Source organism: Trematomus bernacchii, unplaced genomic scaffold, assembly GCF_902827165.1.
Source record: "Trematomus bernacchii unplaced genomic scaffold, fTreBer1.1, whole genome shotgun sequence".
Classification (NCBI taxonomy): domain Eukaryota; kingdom Metazoa; phylum Chordata; class Actinopteri; order Perciformes; family Nototheniidae; genus Trematomus; species Trematomus bernacchii.
The window spans coordinates 18,979,410-18,999,899 of record NW_022987648.1 but is presented as its reverse complement, the minus strand read 5'-3'; the positions used below and the strand labels follow the sequence as shown (position 1 = coordinate 18,999,899).

The 20,490-nt window shown below is 40.1% G+C and overlaps 3 protein-coding genes and 1 non-coding gene across 5 annotated transcripts; 1 reads left to right on the top strand and 3 right to left on the bottom strand.

Moving 5' to 3' along the window:
* Window positions 1-1,452: 1,452 nt before the first annotated feature.
* Window positions 1,453-3,947, bottom strand: LOC117485784 (low choriolytic enzyme). Its single transcript, XM_034134483.1, has 9 exons — window positions 3,761-3,947; window positions 3,623-3,665; window positions 3,482-3,541; window positions 3,221-3,376; window positions 2,975-3,092; window positions 2,152-2,330; window positions 1,886-1,967; window positions 1,673-1,806; window positions 1,453-1,580 (listed from the first exon to the last, which is right to left on the bottom strand). The coding sequence occupies exons 1-9, from the start codon at window positions 3,818-3,820 to the stop codon at window positions 1,564-1,566; spliced, it is 849 nt and encodes a 282-aa protein (XP_033990374.1). The 5' UTR covers window positions 3,821-3,947; the 3' UTR covers window positions 1,453-1,563.
* Window positions 3,948-4,299: 352 nt separating this feature from the next.
* Window positions 4,300-4,372, bottom strand: trnak-uuu. The gene has a single exon. It is a non-coding gene; the product is annotated as a tRNA-Lys (tRNA).
* A 2,848-nt stretch (window positions 4,373-7,220) lies between these two features.
* ankzf1 (ankyrin repeat and zinc finger peptidyl tRNA hydrolase 1) lies at window positions 7,221-14,459 on the top strand. 2 transcript variants are annotated; one of them, XM_034134343.1, is made up of 16 exons: window positions 7,221-7,326; window positions 7,653-7,801; window positions 7,903-8,021; window positions 8,136-8,238; window positions 8,333-8,544; window positions 8,640-8,749; window positions 8,866-9,019; window positions 9,961-10,183; window positions 10,282-10,380; window positions 10,504-10,668; window positions 10,784-10,918; window positions 11,035-11,317; window positions 11,410-11,521; window positions 11,606-11,773; window positions 11,865-11,929; window positions 14,028-14,459. In XM_034134343.1, exons 2-16 carry the CDS (start codon window positions 7,678-7,680, stop codon window positions 14,152-14,154), a joined length of 2,199 nt encoding a protein of 732 aa, XP_033990234.1. In that variant the 5' UTR covers window positions 7,221-7,326; window positions 7,653-7,677; the 3' UTR covers window positions 14,155-14,459. The 2 variants fall into 2 exon arrangements, with proteins under 2 accessions (XP_033990234.1, XP_033990233.1); XM_034134342.1 differs by having other exon boundaries at window positions 10,501-10,668.
* Window positions 14,369-19,872, bottom strand: glb1l (galactosidase, beta 1-like). The gene is made up of 16 exons (XM_034134344.1): window positions 19,659-19,872; window positions 18,924-19,093; window positions 18,685-18,835; window positions 18,532-18,592; window positions 18,351-18,445; window positions 18,083-18,263; window positions 17,922-17,980; window positions 17,707-17,828; window positions 17,450-17,490; window positions 17,219-17,337; window positions 17,059-17,133; window positions 16,467-16,556; window positions 16,234-16,347; window positions 15,966-16,097; window positions 15,141-15,368; window positions 14,369-15,060 (listed from the first exon to the last, which is right to left on the bottom strand). The coding sequence occupies exons 1-16, from the start codon at window positions 19,722-19,724 to the stop codon at window positions 14,857-14,859; spliced, it is 1,908 nt and encodes a 635-aa protein (XP_033990235.1). The 5' UTR covers window positions 19,725-19,872; the 3' UTR covers window positions 14,369-14,856.
* Between the last annotated feature and the right edge of the window lie 618 nt (window positions 19,873-20,490).

Here is a 20,490-nt window from a genome sequence, read left to right as displayed (position 1 = left end):
TCCTGATCCATTTATATAAAAACCTGTCTGAAAATGAGCTGATCAGATTTTGGCCACTTTATGAAGTCATACCGATTTTTCGGCTTGTGTAACCATTAGCCAATAACCTACCAAGGTAACACCCCCCACCTTATCACCTGAATCTCCCCCTAGAGCACCATTAGGCGCTTTCACACCGGATTACTTTCCCTTGTACTTTTCCCTTTTAGTTCCGATAGTTCCTGGGATTTTGCGTTCACACCAAAAAGAGAACTTAGTTCATGAGAACTTTCCCCCCCTTTTCAGTCCCTGCTAGAGAGCAGGTACTTTCCTGGGGAGAAAAAAGTTCCAATTTCTGATTGGCTGGGTGAATTGCAAACCACGCCCCGTAAAACTCTGAAAAGTTTTGTGAAGCCGCCATTGTATTTGTTGGCATTAGCATTATTAGCATTAGCATTAGCCCCGCGCACCAACGGAGAGAGAATAAGTTATGGCAACACAAAAAAAAACATGGGAGCGGTGGAGTGATGAGGAGGTGTCGGCGTTCTGGCGATTTACTCGGAAGGCTTCAGTAGAAGCTGCTGGGAGTCCCAGCAGCTTCTCCCCCATATCTGGGGGAGAAGCTGCTGGGAGTCCCAGCAGCTTCTCCCCCAACTCTGGGGACTTCGGCTGGCAGTATACACCGTGAAGTTGTTTGCGGCCTGCCAGTAAACCCAAAGCAGAAGAAGAAGAAGTGACGTCAGCGGCTTTATTTGCGTAATCTTCCCTCAGGGACTTATTGTGAACGCGATCTGCTCTTAGTTCCATGGGGGAACCAAGTGCTGGGAACTAAGTACGGCAAAGTACTTGGTGTGAATGCGGCTATTGTGTTCTTTTTAACGAAATATCTCGCAGAGGGGCGTGGCACCTTATTTTCATCTAAAGTAACAGACAGAGAATCAGCACTTTTGAAACAGGGCTAAAACAGAGGGGTTTATGGGATGCTACAAATGGTAGCATCCCATAGCCTACAATGCACGATCTGTTTGGTATTTCGAGCCAAACACTTCAGAAACATGTTTTGTATATATCCAAGACCTATAATATATTGATGAAAAAGAGTATAATAGGAGACCTTTAAGAATTGTGTTGGGCGGTTGAATAACATTGAGTCTTTTTTGTATATTGCTTGTGTGCTGATTACATTACATACTACTTTATTTATTGTGTAATGTGATCACATGACCCATGCTTTAAATTGGTCCATTTTTTTATTTTACTGCAGTTTTATGCATGCAAGCATGTCCAACGCAAGTAGGATGACATTTCATTTTCTTGACAATTAAGTCATCTGTTATTGATTCATCAAATTACATATAGTGTATACATTTGGTTTTAAGGGCATTTAAATGACTTCTTCTCACTTTTGTAATCCTTTTAAACATAAGAAACATGTCTTGTTTAAACAAATTGACTGCACGCATACAGAGGAAATGCAGATAGAAAGCTTCAATCAATCTTTATTGAAATTTGTTTCTATGATTTGACATTAGATTTGTATATAACTTTCAGCACATTCCTGTATCGCCTCAATTCAGGTTGGTCCTATTCATCCGTGGTACCTGCCAAGAGACACAAAAAAAGTGATTGGAAATATCTGCCCATTTAGCAATATGTTTAATTACTAGGTTTGGTAAGGATGTTTGGTACTTACCACACTTATAAAGCTTGTTGATTTTCATCTTGTCAATGCGGCTGAGAGATGATACCTGGCCCAGCTTTATGTCCTTGCTGTTCTGGTTGTTTTTAGGAATGATGGTTGGGGAGCCATCCTGAGAGTATGCAAACCTAAACATAGACATTTAACATCATAATTCATAAACAAAATTATTATATATTGAGTTATCTACATTTAATTATTACTTACATTCCAAAGTGCATGATTGAGCCATAGTCATAAGGTAAGTCCAGACTGTCAGTCTTGAATTTCTCAAAGTTCCTCAAACGATCTGTTGGAAATCGAAAAACAATATCTTACCATCATTTTATTTTGTTGTTGTTATGTAATAAGTGGAACATCTATGTTTTGAAAAGGTTTATAGAAATGCAGTTAATTAAATATATGCTTTGATAAATCGTTTGTGGAGATTTCATTACTCAATGACACCGCCCTTCCCGCCCCTTTGAAATTACCCCTCCAAATGTTTGGCCACATGATGGTGACATAGTTGTCCCGGTCAAGGCGGGACTGCTCGTGCACAAAGCCCAGAGCATGCATGAATTCATGGGAGATCACTCCAACCCGGAGGCAGTCAGGGCTCTGAAGAGAAACAGTCTGTCTTCCACCACGCGAACCGAGGTAGGACCAACACCTGGATTCAGACACACACACACACACACACACACACACACACACACACACACACACACACACACACACACACACACACACACACACACACACACACACACACACACACACACACACACACACACACACACACACAAAACACACACACACACACACACACACACACACACCACACACACACACACACACACACACACACACACACACACACACACACACACACACACACACACACACACACACACACACACACACACACACACACACACACACACACACACACACACACACACACACACACACACACACACACACACACACACACACACACACACACACACACACACAGTAAGTCTGCCATGTCTGCCCACTTCAATCCATACTCTGAGGCCCAGGGGAGCCGTGGAAATACACAGTACTTATTATACAGGCGGCACATAATTCTACTCTCCCTGGGTCAGACTTATAAGACACACATGCGCTCAATACATATTAAACAACTTACAGTAAAGAAGTGTTGTAACATACAGGAAGAAATACAAAACTAAATTGTAGTTAAAGTTTTAAAATGGGGCTCTTTTATAATTGCCAAATGTATTCAAACAATGATCGCAGGTTTAATAGTTTCCAAGCAAAGGTTCTCACCCAGTCTTTGGCTGGATTTCAACGTAGTCTCGCTGGTGAGTTCGAGGAACAAACCTCACACAGGTTCCTTTCTCTACGCCATCCATTCCTTTCTTTATCATCTTTGTCTCCATTTCAGCTGTGCATTTGTTTAAACAGAATGAACAGACAATTATTCAATCATCACATTCAAAGTCTATGTATTTAAGATGAAAATTACTGTAATGTGTGGTAATTGTTAAGACTTAAAAAACTAAAATTGCATACAGTATTTATGTGAAAGCGAATATGCAACGTAGACATGTCCATCCACTGACTTAGACCAGAGGCAGCTACGAGCAAAGCAAACTTTAGAACGCCTTCCAGAAGAAACAGCAATGTCTCCCTCTCTGAGAGTGGTAGAGCCGTCTATGAGACGGGAAGCTGAGACAGAAATCAATTAAAATTATATATTTGTTACACATGGCAAGATGAGGTTGTTTGTTGTGTTAACTACAAAACAATTCAAGTAAAAGGTTTTCAAATTACCTTGAAATTCATTAGCTTTTATGATTTCATCCATTGCTGTCCTATCATCGTCATCATGTTCTGAAAAATAATTTGCCATCAGCTGGTGCATTATCACTGCTATAACATATTAACATTAGATCAAATCCAAATTGCACTTACCTTTATAGCCAATGGGGCCCCATTTTGGGCTGAACAAAAGTTTCTGCAAAAAAACAACAGAAAACGTTATTTGCAATTTTGTTGCAGTCTGTTAAATGTGTTACAACGCAGTCCCACTCCAATCCCCTGTATACTTACCTGAGCATGTATAGTCGAAAGACAGGTAGAAATCAGGCACAAGAGGATAATCTGCTTCATCTTTACCAGTCTGATAGGTCTTCACTGTTGCCATTCTACCTTCACAAACTCCTAGCTTTATAGGTGTTCCCAATCACTGTCCATAGATAATACCCATGATTATCTCAGGTAAATTACCAGGTTACTGTTATTTGTTTGTGAGCTAGTTTAATCCCAAAATTAGTTAGATTCTTTCACAAACAACAACTCCAACTGTGGGATAATGTAAGGTCTCACTGTGGGTAATAACAGCTTCACTTCAATGACTAGCTTTAAATGAAATGGTTAAATGTTTGGCAAAGGTTTTTGGGCAATTTTTGGCTTTGGGTGTCTTAAAAACATACCAGGAGTGTTCTATCTACTAAAAGCTATGTTTAGTTGTTACGCTATGCTACGCTGCTAATATCACATGATATACTCTCACAAATTCCAAATGTTAATAGCGTACAAAAATAAAGATTTACACATTCCTAAAATAGTGGTGGAAAAGAAAAAGCTACCGCCCGAACAGGGACTTGAACCCTGGACCCTCAGATTAAAAGTCTGATGCTCTACCGACTGAGCTATCCGGGCTCTGACACGAATTCCGGAAGTGCTCTATTTAAAGCGGCGGAAGGGGTTCTAAAACCCTACACCACACCACACCCCTACAAACTATCACTCCGTTCGCGCGGAGGGTCCAAGTGCTGTTCCAATCCAACAAGTGTGGAGGGGGAGCGAGGGGTAGTGGGCTATCATGCCCTCCGACAGCGAGTCTGAATCGCACCTGGTTTCACCACTACCTGACCGGAATCAATGCTGTGTGTGTCCGTCATGAAACACGCTGTTTACAAAACGTTACTGCAAACATTTACATTGTAAAATGCGCAAAATAAGAGACATTTAAAATCGTCATAAAGATGTTAACAACATCGTGGTTAACTCGTATTTTCTTTACTGAGGATCATATACCCGTGTCTTATAGTGTTGTATGTGTACAGGGACTGTAAACTGACCACTAAAGATTTTGAAAGTTTTATTTTTGTTATTTTTTGTCCAGGAGATGCTGATTTCAAACCGTTTTTAAGGCATTCCCTGTTTCTGCTGGAGAGAGGGTAGTTCGTCCCAAAGCTTGCTGCTCTATTTACACCCTCCACCCGAAAGAAGGGACCCTTGTTTAGCTTCAGGTGTGACTACAGACGGTGTTCACTTCGTCACGTAGTGGGAGTGTTTTGGAATTGGGCTTTTAATTCTGCTCTTACACATACCATGACCGCTTTTTCTAAACCTTCCCTTATGTCGCAAAATGGAAATTCAAGGGTAAATTGAAGCTAATGTTAGCTAGCTTAATTAGTTAAAGTTAGCTTGATTAGCAAGGTCTGATGTCGTAGGCTACATCGAAATACGTTATACTAAAGTTGCACATCTCAAAGCATAATGGCATTATATAAAGAAACTGCTTTGACAACTTGCCTAAATGATAGTGAGTCTTGACGTTGGATAAATAGTGTTACCGTTGTAAATCACTTCTCGTTGAATTGCAGGAGCGTTGGCAGACCAGAGAGCTACAGCATGCCATCCAAGAAAACAAACGCAAACTGGTGGATGTCCAGCAGAAAAGACTGCGTGCCGAGGAAGACATCATTCACTGGTAGGCCTGACGTTACTTTTGACCAAGTATTTTACGTTAGTTTGTTGAAGTTAAATTAGTCTCCCAGGATTAAACCGTTTGTTTCCACCTGAGGCCTCCCTGTGACGTTATAGCATACGTCACTCAGCGTTTTTTTTCTCACTATTTTGATATATGCCCATTTGTGTTAGCAACAGTTCACACAAGAAAACATTTCATCATCATGGTTATATTTTATTTAAAAATACAATGCATTATAATTGAAACAGCAAGTGGTTTTCAGGAAAGTTAAGTCAAGGGCAAGTCCTTAACTTTACTTTTTATAAAGATGATTTGTGTTAATTGAGTGTAATATCTTTATTTTCCATCTCTGGTAATTATGCACTCATAGTATGCAATATGCTTACCAAATGTAAAGACACAGCAACCTGTCAATTCAACTTTTTTCACAGGAACATTTTGACTCATTGCGGAAAAGGCAGAAGGGAAACAAACTGCTTAAATTAATAATAGCTTGGTTTGAGTAATTGTCCAAAAAGTATGGTTTTTATCATATCTATTCTATTACTGCGTTGACAGTGTCACAATGTCTGCCACGAACAAGGTGTATTCAATGTGTTTTTTATGGAAAGGGACACTAATTTATGTTTACTCAATCAACCTGAATTGCTCTTAAATGTCCATACCTGTTACACAACAGTTTTTTGTTTTATTAAAGGATGAATAAACACTACATTACATACTACTATACATTATTGATTGTGTGTTGTTTATATTTGCTTAATGAGTCTTGTTCTGATTTGCAGTAAGAGAGAAATGAAGAAGAGAGTGGTTTTGATGGTTGAAAAACATGAAGTTGTTGATGCATTGGTGACATTTGGTCATCTGCTGCGAGACGAAAAGCACCTTTCTGAACAACTGAATGGTCAAGCCTCTGCAGACAGGTAATGTGTTGTTCTATGAGCATAGGCAGAGCAACTTTGGATAAACCTAAATTGATGACCTATAACAGAATGATTTTACTCTATATTTATTATCTTTCCAAAATCAAAGGAATGATTTGCAGGAAAGGAGCGAGCGCATCACAAACAAGGCAAAAAGCCTCGCTGCTGAAATCCTGGAGGTGAAAGAGCGTCTGGCAGAGGCAAAAGCTCGTAATATGGCTGGTAAGGGGAGCATGGAGAGTGTCTACAATCTGGTTAACTTGTAGTTAACAGTAGTTTATAATATTCTATCTTTCCTTTCCCACAGCACAAGCTTTGATTCAAACTCCAACCACCAGATCAAAGAGAAACCAAAGTAAATCCAAGTGAATCAAAATGATAATGTTTGTAGATTACAGGCCCATTTTTTTATTTTTTTTTATTTGCATTTGATATTTATAATTGTTGTCTATATTTGTTGTTGCACCTAATAAAGTCTCTGTTCTAATATTGTCTCACAAACGCTCCTATTTAATATATTTGTACCTTTTCCTCCTACTGTCGAAATACTTCATTCAGCAGTAGAATATGTCAAAAATAAAGAAGATTTATTAGTAACAAAAAGCATGTGTTGGCTGGTGTATCAGAAACCTCCCAATAAATACAGACACAAATATACAAGTGTGTACAATACACAATGTAATCTCTTAAATTAATTATATCTTCTTAGTTGATTTATATTTTGTATAAATAAATATGGAAAGCAACATTTAATGGAGAAACATTTAAATATTCTTCAAAAAATATAAAGTGGAATAATATTTTCCCGTACAAAGTTATTAAGTGAATGTATTTGTATTTCACCACAGACTGTTGGGACAATAAGTGAGTTTTCAACCTTTGCGCTTTTGACGCTCTCGGGCTTCCGTAGATATGTCATGAGGAAACGCAAGGCAACACATCGTTAGCGCTGCTCTCCGTGACACCCTTTTATGGTAAGTGTTTGCTATTTTTAAGTGAGTTAATTGTAACTTCCACTAGTTGTAACACACTATTATAACTAGTAGAAGAAGGACATCGTTAAATGAAGATAATGGCTACTATTAGTCACTACACGTGTGGTTCAAAGAGCAGATGGTCACAGTTACATCAGCTAAGATAACGTTAGCTTTCAGAATATAATCAAACTGTTTTTTAGTACGCCAGGTTATTACAGTAATGTTGTCAGAGCTTAACTGAGCTCATAACAACAGGTTAATACAGTTAATTATTGAGGATAAATGGACAATGTTTATCTGTTTTTATTTTTCTAACTTTGCAGGTGATGTGATTTTTTTAAAACAACAATGACGACGAGTTACGAGCGCCACTCCATCTTTCACCTGAGCCCAGAGGATGAGGCTTTCATTGGGCTGAGAGAGGTGAACCCCATCCTGAAGCAGGCTGTCAACACTGATCCAGCCTCAGACAGTATGTGTGAACTGTAGCTGTGGTTTCTGTTGTAAAAACAAGTCAAATACCATAGTTTTCTGTTTGTTTTGATACCTAACTTTGTTTTTCTTTCTCTCAAGAGTTGGAAGACAGATCCCCAGAGGATGACAGACAGCGGGAGTCCAGTCTGGTTAGAGAAGTGTCAGATAAGATGGTCTGCTCAGCCTGCAAGTGCCTTTTTATCAGTCGTGAGGAACAGGTAACAGACAACTACAAACTCTTGTCTATTGAGGCTTTCTACCACTTAAATAATGATCTGTTAATGTACTAAATACTGCACTGCAGTAAAACATGTTTTTGTTTTTCTAAACAGACTGAGCACTACAAGCTTGACTGGCATCGCTTCAACTTGAGACTAAAGATTTCAGGAATGCCGCCTGTAACAACTGAGGAGTTTGAGAGGAAGACCGGAGCTGGTAAGAAAACCAAAGTCCGTAAAACAAAAGTCCAAAGCGATGGTTTCTTGTATTGTTTGTTACAATTGTTTGATTTTCCGTTCTTGCTTTACAGGAGATATGTCAAGTATCTCAGGCTCAGAGTCCGATTCAGATGAAGACGACTCAGATAGTGAGAGTGGGGGAACGAGCAGCAACGTCACTGGCACAGATAATGAGAGCTCAGTTGAAACCAGTTTGTTTAATGGCCGGCACTCCAGCAAGGTGTTTTTCCAGAACTCAGCCGAACAATATCTATCAGTGTACCGCTGCATTCTGCAGGGAAAGGTGAGCAGCAGGTACACTAAGTACCGTACGGTTTGTGATGTGTATTAAGAGACTTGATATTTTTTTTTAATTCATGTTCTGTCTAAATATTTCAGTCAAATGATGAGCTAGATGCAGCGATCTTCCTGAAGGCCATAAGTAAGAACACTGTGTGGGTAATTCTCATGACAGGTGGAGGCCACTTTGCTGGTGCAGTATTCCAAGGGTGAGTGGACAGTTCTTTTTGTTTTGTTTGCTTTCAGCACCTGAGATTACACACCAGGGTTGGAATTAAAAGGAAATCTGTAAGCATTAGCCCAACACAATGTATTTATTTTACAGAAAAGAAGTCCTTGAGCACAAGACTTTCCACCGATACACAGTGAGAGCGAAGCGAGGCACGGCTCAGGGACTCAGAGACTCTCAGAACCGCAGCCACGCGCCCAAATCTGCAGGAGCTGCTCTGAGGCGATACAATGAGGCGGCGCTAGTCAAGGCAAGATTATAGTTATAGTTCATCACAATGATCGTTATCTATTTTGCAGTACTACAAAAAAATGAAGGCTACTCTTAAAGGCTGATGTGATGGAAACGAAACTCAGAGAGACACGGAGAGAGCTGAAACTTTGATGGCAAACACTGATGGTTTATTTGGAGCTTATGCTGGAGAATTCACAAGACATGTGCTGTGCCACGAGTTGATACAGCGGTTGCCAAACCAATTCTGAAGATCCCCCCAGACCCCTGTATTTAGCTGGTTCTGAGAGAATAATCAACATTGTGCATAACAAGATAGAACAGGCAAAGCACAATAACACCTCTATCAGCTGACGCCAACAGACAGGAACAGGGAGACAAAGCACTGAGATCACAGCCTGTGCTCATTAGGGCAGTACAAACTGATAAACTGGGTCAAAGGTATGGGCTTAGGAAAATATTTCCCCAACAGCTGATGTTACTGTGCTGTATGTCACATGGCTTATAATGATCATCCATGAAACTGATGGTGCTTTCTGCTGAAAAACATACATTTAGCTAAAGAACCAATACAGTTCTGGTGAGGGTAGCCATCCTCCTGACAATTGTGCTTACTTTTGTGAGCCACATTTATATAGCATTGGCGCTGCTTATTCTGAATAAGAATTTGTAAAAAGTTTGCTTATTCTCAAAGGTACGTTTTTAAAGTGATCAAATGCTTAGTGTAGGATAATTCCCAAAAATGGACAACAACAATTCTGCTGTTCCATGTACAGTTCCATTTATTATTTGTCAATGTTTCCATTAGAGCGTTTTATAAATGATAACAAATCTAAAGTTTTAAAGTGAAATATGTTGGCTTAGTCCATTCTTGAGAGTTTTATTCTGCACACACACTTAAAAGGTGTGGGATCAAGTTTTTCATGTGCACACGCTAACGTTTTGTATAACCTTTCGCAGGAGATACAGGATCTTCTGGTCTGTTGGGCTGAACACCTAAAGGAGGCTTCTGCCATATTTGTACGAGCACCCAGCTACAATAAAAGCGCCTTTTTCGGAGGCCGTGCTGCTCCGCTGGACAAAAAAGATCCCAGAATCCACACCCTCCCCTTTCCAACACGCAGGGCAACCTTTCGAGAGGCACAGAGGGTACATGATGTGCTTTCAACCGTCCATATTTACGGTAAGCTGAATTATATCTCTGGAATAATGACATGTTATCTGCTCATTCTCATACAGACAGGGTATAATCAATACTGTTTGCTAAATATCTTGTTGCAGCAAAAGACACAGACATGACTGCAGTCTACAGTCCATCTAAGAAGGCCTGGAAGAAATCCCTCAAACCAACTGCACAAATAGATAAAGATCCAGAGAAAGGTAAGCATGTACAATGTGGGCTTGCACTCTATTAGACTATACACAAAATACCATGGCACAAATACCCCTGCAATAATTATTTGAGATTTACTTTCTGTTCAACTTTATTCTTGGCATTAGCAGAAGAAAACCATGATAGCTCTGATGAAGAAGAGGGTGGAGAGATCCTGCTGGAGATGGTGGAGCAGACAATAGGAACTCTGGACCTTAGAGAGTATGAAATATATCCCTCCAGGCACAGGAGGAGAAGGAGGAGGAAAAAGGAGGAACCCAAGCTGCCTATCGAGGGTAGGTCTGCTCCAGTGTAATGTCACATAGATAGATGTAGCTGCTTTAGAAACCTGAGGAATACTTCACATCACATTCTGCAAGGTTTATGACATTTCAACTCCATGTTTGACAGAATTAAGCAACATAGAGGCAGACGAGGAAGTTCCAGAGGAAGTTCCAGAGGATACACCAGCCGAAGACACCCCTCAAGAGACGCAATCTAAGAACAAGAGGAAGAGGAAAGCAAAGAGTAAAAAACAACTGGAAGGTAAATATGTACTCCTAATTACTATTGTTTATCATGTTGCACCTGTTTCTCAACCATACAACCTGCCACACCTGTAAAGTTTGAGTAACGTATTATTTATCTCTCTGTGTCTGTAGAAAATGCTGATGATTCCTCGGAGTATGGCCTGAGGGACGAAGTGTTTACAGCCTGTAAGGTGGGGGATGTAGACGCTCTATGTAGACTCCTTCAGCTACCTGGAGAAACGTCAGAGAGTCAAGAGCAGCAGGAGAACAACCCTCTTGATGTGCAAAGTCCTCTAACGCTCCTTAATAAGCCCCTCGACTCCTCGGGGTTCACTTTGCTGCATGTTGCCTCAGCAGCTGCCCAGAAGGCGGTGGTCCGGCTGCTCCTGGACGCAGGGGCAGACCCAGCTTGCAGGTATATTAAATAATATAATTATAGTAAAGGTACAATTTTAGTGTTATCATTTGCGAAAGTGATAACATAATTTCTGCAATATTCCTTTACAGAGACAACAAAGGGCAGCCCCCTTATATTGTCGCCACTGACAAAGACACAAGGAATGTCTTTCGCAAATACATGGGTGAGAATCCTGACAAATATGACTACAGCAAGGCACAGGTAAGAAAGTACCACGCTAACCTTTATACATGTACCCCATTTCAAATAAAAGAGCACTTGTTTTTAACACTTGCACACCTCAAGGTCCCTGGGCCGCTTACAGCAGAGATTGAATCCAAAAAGGCGGAAAAGAAAAAGGCACAAAATGCGATAAAAAAACAGCGAGAAAAAGGGCAGAAGGAAGAAAAGAGGAAACAAGAGTTGGAGGCGGAGGAAAAGAAGAGGTTTGCATCTCTGACTGATCGGGAAAAGGTGAGTTATTCTCAGTTTATCACTGATGTTCATGGTATGATTTATTTTTTTAAACCTCTGGAGGTGTTAACTGTTTTCTTCTTGGTTGTAGAGAGCTCTGGCAGCTGAGAAGAGGTTAGCAGAGCAAGTAGCTGCCACAGGAGTCTCCAATGTCAAGTGAGTCCGCTAGAGCCATCCTCTAATTGAGTTAGCAGCGGCTTCTACATTTACATTACCAACAATACTGTAAATAATGATGGCTGACAGGGTGCGTACGGGTGCTGGAAATCCTTGAAAATGCTTGAAATTGTACGAGGTGTTTTCAAGGTTTGAAAAGTGCTTGAATTTTGGGAATGGTGCTTGAATTTGGGATAAAGTGCTTGAAATTGTAAATGCTTTACTTCGCTTTTTAGATTAAAAGAAAATAAAGAAGTCGGAGCGCGCTTAATTGCTCCGCTTTTACATAACACAGCTCCGCTCCGGCCTTCCCGCGCAATGCGCGTGACCGGCAAGTGTTTTTGTTACGTGTGTGACCTGGGCATTCTGATGAGAGTGATAGATGACAGTATGCCAGGAGGTTGCTGTTTCAACGAGCGTTGGCTAGCAGAAGACAAATACAAGCCATGGCTAAGACGAGGGTCAAGCGAAGCCCAAGAGTAGCCTCCTGCAAAGTGTGCAACAATAATGATGCGAGAGTCTGCGCTGACGCCACACACCACACGAAAGGTACGCCGTCGTAGAGCATTTTAGATTAGGCTATCGTTGCATGTAAAGTACATGACACTTTTCTCTGTGCGCGGCAAAACAAGCTCGCCAAAATGGCTTCACTAGTCTGGCAGTATTTTAAGTGTCCGAAAATGACAATAAAATAGCGGTATGCAACGTGTGTGTGAAGCAGAAATCCTGCAGCTCCACCCGCTGTGACTGACCGGTGAGCGGAGCAGAACACACATTAAGAGTTAGACCTAACACACTTAGCTATTTTATCTACCTCTGGAACAAGCTAAACTAGTTATAAATATATTTATTCTTCACTGTCGGGTCGCTCATTACTGGATCAGTGAGCTGCAGGAGATACTGACGGGCTGTCAGGAGAGAGAGAGAGGGGGAGAGAGGAAAAGAGAGCGCTTCCGCTAATTTCTCCCGTGTTATTATCCCAAGTTAATGTAAACTTGAATAATGTACTTCATTTGAATGTAATAATTATGTTGGTTGGTTGGTTTGTGGAAGTGCCAGTGAATGAGCCCCATTAACTGAGTTTTAAACATCACTTTAAATGGAAGATCCCCATAGGCCCCGCCCACTCGATCGGTATCGGCCGATACTGATTCCGGCGATCTGCCCCAAAATTGGCGATCAATCAAAGCATCCCTAATAATTGTATATGATATGTTTTATAATGATTGATCATTAAAGTGTTATCAAAGCTGGTAAAGGTGCAGCTAGTTTGAATGACTTTGTATACTGCAGGGGAGCTTGTGAATTTACTCCAGGTGGAACTAAAGCCTGATTTAACACTTGATTATATTTCACATCATTGATCCACATCTGTAAAGTAACTAAAGGTATTCAATACATGTAGTGGAGTAAAAGTACACCATTTACCTCTGACTTGTGTTTACTGCCAACCTAAAAGTACCTCAAAAATAGTAATCAATAATGTATTGAAAAGTTATTTGGCTGATTGTTTTATATTGGCTCAGCCAGGTTATATGGGATGCCCAGTCTACGTACAGATGGGTCACTCATTTTGAAATATTAAACTTAGTTTTCTTTTCTAATTTTTTTTATTTTTCATCCTCATGTAGAATGCTATTATGAAACACACATTTGGTTGTTTATAGCATAAAGAACATCTGATTTAATGTGAGGTAGGGAAATAATCATTTGCGTATAAGTATGTGTATATAAATATGTAATTTACAACAGCTGTAAGATGCTTGAAAAGCTTGAAAATGCTTGAAAAGTGCTTGAATTTGACTTTGGAAAAGGTGTAAGAACCCTGGGCTGATCTAACAGGGGCTTTGTTAATATGCCTTATTGTTATTTCCTATTTCTTTGGCTTGTATGTATGGTGTCCATGCTATAGAAGAGCGCCCTCATTGAGTTATGTACTAGAACACGTATGTCGAGTAGTTTTCTCCTAAGGCTGGTATATCAGACACTGGTGAGGACCTAGATTGCCTCTATGCTCAAATCAAAGTGCTTTGTTTTTTATTTTTTTATAAATTTCACCTAAATTTAGTGTGCTTTTTTTGTTTGTCTTTGTGCCCAGGAGGTGCTGGTCGTGTGGAGAGTCTCTGCTTGGGAAGGTCCCATTTCAGTACCTGGAGTATTCGTTCTGCACCCCTCGCTGTGTCCAGGAACACCGTAAAGCCAACACGGTTCAAGGCAAGACCTAACAACCATAAAGAATAATAGAACCATAGAACACTAAATCTTAAATGTGAGCGAGCTACCTCATCAAGACCAGAAGTGGATTTGTGCAGCTTCGATGCAGCATTGAAATCTAATATGGCTGTCATGCCAGGGTGCTCGTTTCATTTTCAAATACCAAACATACGTTTTAAATATTTTCTTTTTGTTGGCAATGATCTCAGACAACTGGATACCGTATTACAACTTGTAATAAATGTACTCTTTATTCACAGTATCTGCACCTTTGGAGAAGGTTCAAAAGCAAATATAATAAAAATTATTAATACTGCTTGTTTATCACTGTCATTTTTCCAAAGGCACAAGTGGCAATATTTGTGTCCCTACAGCTGAATGTTGAGACCATATTTTGATACAAAACTCAGGGACAGATACACAAAAGGCATGTGTAAATCGGACAAAAACAAACCGCGTAATTCTATAAGCACCCTCAAAGGGGAATAAAAAATAAGGCCTCATATAAACAGATTATTATTTCCATCTCCCTCTGCAGAAAAAGGCAAATTAAACTCGGCTGTAAATATGCATGGCCGTATTTGTGCTGTAATATCGTTAGTTGGCGCAATATATTTTGTGAACCTAAATAAAGGACAGATGGCGGATGTAGAAGATGGAGCTTTCGGTGGCCGCAATACATTCTTTGTGAACTTCGCCCCCTCTGTGCTCTGTTAAGGCTTTTCAGCAAGGACATTGAGCTGAGGCCGGTCCATGAAGATCACCCGTAGGTGAGCTGGGGCCCGCTCCAGTTCCAGCACTGTGATGTTGTTGGGCTGGGTGGTGCTGAGCAGGGGTCCGGGCACATAAAGAGTCTGCTGGGGGCCCCTTGCTGGCCAGTATCGTCCCAGATTCATACCATTGATCCAAACCTGACCCTGATTTTAAAAAAAGAAAATTATAATGAATGTATCACTGTAATCATAAGGTAAACCAACATAGGAAACACAATTGTTACCTTTGTCCATTCATTGAGCTTGAGGAAGGTGTCCCAGGAAAGGCCGTTGGGCTGCAGAGTCCCCATGTAGATAACTGGTCCAACTGAAGGGTCTTTCTGAGGGGCAGGGGAGGACTTTCCACTGTCTGAATGAGGCCAGCCACCGGTGATGGCTCCATCGATGTCCAAAGGGTAGATCTGCCAGTCAGTCAGGATATCTTTCCCCAGGAACAGGTTGCTCACGAGGCCCTGCAATACAAACACTCTTTACCATCTAACACTTTGTACTTTGTGTAAGCACATTTGGATTACACCTAATATCAAACAACTAGAGATATTTAAGAGTAACAGGGACTGTCACTGGTTTTATGGCTATCCTAACAATCATATTTCGTTTATGTAAATAGCAAGAGATTCAATTTTCTTTTCTTTTTTAATTGGATAAATACTTGGACAGAGGATTGTTTGAATCCTTTCACTTAATGACAGTTTAATCATTTTGTCCCTGATAGTTTGAGCACTCTAGTGTCTTATTGTTATACAACTTCATAATTTTTTAGTTTAACAAAGATGTTATGGTTAATTTATATATTTTGTGACTTTTTTTCAAGTATACAGGCTTAGTTTGAGGCCAATAGGTGATTATTTACATCAATACTTTTCTATTTGCTGGCCTTTATTGAGGCCAAAACACAAAGGATTCATTTAGTAGGTACTATGAGTTTTACCAATATAGTGTTAAGGTTTGTGGAACCCCAAACAATGTGAGAGTAAAGACAATGCCATTGTGACAAGTAATTGTGGGAACCAATACAAAAGATATGGGATTAGACATTGTTTTCTTGCCTTGTAGTCATTGATCTTGCTGCCAAAGTTCACCCTGCCCATGTTCTCAATGAGGATGTCCAAAGTGTCCCCCTGCTGTCCAGTGATGTTCATCACCAGCACAGTGTCTCTCTCCAACAGACCCTGGAAAACCTTTTCACACGGACACACATCATGAGTAAGAATCGGAATTTCCACAAGACTTTGTAAACAATCACTTGTGTTTTCCCTATACCTGAACAGAAAGATCTGATTGGCTAGACAACAAAAGATCATTGTAAAGGCTTACCCCATTGACGGACACATATGCACGGTCATGAACCCCATTCAGTGGAGAGATAAGTGGCGTGGGCTCGGAGAGGTCCCGGGGCAGCGTGGTCCGATAGAGCATAAATCCATAGTTCTGCACACAATAGACATGACAGGTTGCAGACACAAACAGTCTAGAAGTTCTCCATGTTTCAAGAGTTTTACTACACTAGTCCCCCCTCCTCTATTGTGGCCTTCAGACCTACACCATACCTGCTTCATCTCTTCAAACGTCAGAGGATGCTGCGATTTCACCGGCCCGGCAGGTGAGATGGTGTTCAACAGATCGCTGACTTTGCCAACCTGGAAAAGAGTTGAGAATAACTACGGCAACCTCTGGCATCTTCACACTTGTTTTCTTTCATTTTGGTTATTGGTAAATAACTGACAGTATTAAAACAAATTAAAGAAACACACATAAAAAGGGAGGGATTTAAATTGTTAAACTGTAGGACGGCAAATACAATTTGAGGAGATTGAAAGCTCACATTCAACTTAGTCCAGAAAGGAACGCCAATTTTTTTCAAAATCGTCGGCACCTTATCAAATTATAGACCAGAGTTCATTAAGTTTTGAGTGCTCTATCACATCTCTTGTAATGTAACTAGGAGGTTTTTACAGTTTATACGATGTAGCCTTCATGTTAACAACATTATAAACGTTTTGAAGTTATAGTTATGTCATATTTCTTCCTGGGAAGCAATATCACCTGCCACAAAACATCTGATGGAGCTTGATAATCTAACAGCTACAACCTTTGTGTCTCTACATGCTTATTGCTCTTTAAAAGCTGAAATGATATTACCTTCTTCAGGGTCACAAAGCCATAGGCAAACTTGGGAGTTGCTGGTGGCATGGGGCCAGAGGGAATATCTCTAAACTGAAAAAACAGATGCATTCGTCATATGTTAGACATATGAACCAATGTTATGAACCTCAGTGGGTGGCGGTTCGATCAGTGGTACCTGCTTAATGACATCTCGGATGGCCAACAGCTTCTCTGTGGGGTCTCCTGCCTCCGACAGCGGGGCATCGTAATCATAACTAGTCACTACTGAGCGGAACCTCGTGTCGTGATCAGCACCTTCAGGGAGTTACAAAGAGATGAACGCATCATAAACTGAGCTTTAATATCCATCAAAATCATGTGTTCAACTGAGATTATCCAACTGATTATGAAAAACCAAAACATGTACCATTCCAGTAACCAAAGTTACTGCCTCCTTCAAACATGTACCTGAGAAGAGAGAGAGGTAGACTGAGTTACTTAGCGGGGGAAACCTGAGCTCATTACATGGAACTTATTCACCTCATGGGAGCAGTTCTATATTTAACTGCTGAGTGATTCATTTTAAGGAAAAGGCTGGCAATAATATATATCCATGTGATTTGATGACAATAACAAAATATAGAACAATGCCAGGAAAGTGTTTACAGAGAAGAGGAGACATACATGTTGACGTTGGCCCCTAATGTTAGCATTTCTGCTAGCACTCTGCTGACCTTCTGAGCATCAACCACAACATGCTGATCCCCCCAGTGGTCCAACCAGCCAGTGTAGAACTCTGAGTTCACCTGTAGCATAAATTGGAAATACTTTTACACCATATTCTCAGATTGATGAGTTAATACTGCATGTTCAAATCTGTGGATCAATGTGTAACTAACCAGTGGACCTTGAGGTTCAAATCTCCTTTGCCTATCGAAGGCTTTGGTTATGTTGGTGTCTGTATGAGGGGAAATTTTTTACAAATGACATCTTTGCGCATGAATAACTTCAGAAAGTAAACAATGTTATTGTGGTTGATTATTTTTGACACAGTACCGACCTGTTCCAAAGTCAACTGTGGCATATAATCCCTCCAGAGTCCCACATTTCATTTCCTTGTCTGTGTTTCCATCGGTGGTGAACAGGACTGTGTCTTCCCCCAGAAAGAAGCTAAACAGTGCCCGCAGGTGACGCATGTAGTTGTAGTCACAAGCAAAGTAACTTCCATATTCATTCTCCACCTGAAGTCCAAGAAGGTGATTAATCAAATTCAAATTCAAATCAATATTGAAATACTAATTTATAAACTTAGCAACGTAACGCTCTACCTGGACAGTGATGATGTTTCCCCCATTGATATACAGCCACGGCCTCATTTTGGGCAGAAGAACAGAAAGCCAGTTGCTGACTGCCTGGACATAATCTGTATGACAAGAAAAAGCAAATTAATGGAATATTTTGTTGCTTTTTTTAAGACAAAAGGAAACAAACAGTAGGTGCATATTATACCTGCGTCAGCTGAGCGGAGCATGATGTTTGGTTTCTGAAGTAACCACGCTGGCAATCCACCCTGATATTAAGACAACATTTTTGTTTTAACTTATTTTTCAAAATAGGGAACTAACTTTGTTTCTATAGCTGTTCAAAAGTTCAATTTCTCACCATTTCCCACTCTGCACAGATGTACGGTCCGGGACGCAGGATGACCAACAGACCTGTCTGATTAGCCAGATCCAAAAAATGCTCCAGATCTCGGTCCCCTGTGAAGTTTTGGACCCCCTGCACCACTTCATGGAAGTTCCAGGGTACGTATCTGTGAAGAGGCAGAGTAAATGTACAGAATAGAAAGAGCATACCTCATAATAGAAGATGTATTTACAAATATGATGTGTTGAACTTACACTTGGATAGCATTCAGTCCAGTCATGTACATCTTTAGGAGTCGGTCCTTCCAGTAGTACCTTGGGATCCTGGAGTAGTGAATACTGCCTGAGATGTACTGAAAAGGCTTTCCATCTTTCAGGAAACAGTTGTTCTTGTAGTCTATAGAGAAGGAGTTTTCTCCAGACACCTGAGAGAGATGGCATGTTCTTTTAAAGTTGTATTTTAAAACAGGTGGAAGTCTGCATTCACTCTTTAATTTCCATCACATACAATCAGTGGTGGAAGGAACTCGAATTTTCTCAAGTACTGCAGCCTACTTAAATAAAATGTGGAGGAAGACCTACTTGTACTTTTATTCACTGTTTTCCTTTTACTAAACAACATTTTAAAGGGATATAAATATGTAATTGTTTTACTTTTATTTTATTGTGAAGGCTTTCATCCCTTGGTCCCTCTTACATTTAGATTATTATTATAGAATATAAAAACAAATGTTCTATTGCCATAATGTGCCATAGTGTAATATGGTGAATTCAGGATTTTTTAAGTATTAGAAGTAAAGATGTAAGAGTAATCTGTTGTCTGAATAATCTTTGAATTGAAAGAGTTTCCCAAGTATTAAACAAAGATAAAATGGTTTACTGTTTCTACTTTAAGTGGTAAAACACATTGCAGAAATGACAGACATGTGAGTGATCAGGTGACTTTTTCTATTATTAATTCAAGAAGTCAACTTCCAGTTTCTTTCTTACCAAGTTTCCACTGGCAGATAAACAGGCGAGGATTACTGCAACGAAGAGTAACATACCAACAGCCATGTCCGCTGCCTTCCTGCGAAAAGTGAAGCTAAAACTAAGTCATCACTAACAGAAAGTATTACACTTCTACTTCATGTTAGTTATTAAGCTATGCTGCATATACAGCGCGTTAACGAAGGGAAGCACCATTAACATCAACGTACTGCCCGCTAAAGCAGTGTCACGTGATTCTCGTTGGGTATCTGCAGGGTCCTAAAGAGCGCCGGTTTCCCTTCAGACTCGTCCCGGCTGTATGTACACTAGTTTACCCGGAAAAACACGACACACTTCATTAATAGTCCTCTATTTCTTCTTTTGTGAATACAAAATAACAGAAATAATTGATGAAAAATGTTTCCTCTAATTCGAGATAGTGAAAATAAGTATACCTCAAATTTAAAAAAACGATTTACAGTTTGACCTATAGATGTCACTGTTCAAGCAGAAATTGTTCCGCTGTTTTAGAGAAAAACAACTGAAATAAGTAGCACTTTAATTCTCCTGCATATGTCCATCATGTTATGCAACAACTTTAAAGCTGGCTAGAGTGTCATACAGGTCAACAATCAAAAATGATAAAATGTCATCAAGTATAATACATGTCCTACATAACTGTGTGGGTTAAGGAAAACACTGAGAGCCATCATGTGATATATACTGCTGTCACTATACGTGCTGTCATACTATGCATTATGTAGGTAAAGAACAGTTCCATTGTGTTTGGCATGGCAAGGTAACAAAACAGCCAGTTCAGGAAAGGTTTGCTTTATTATAGCTGCAGGACAGG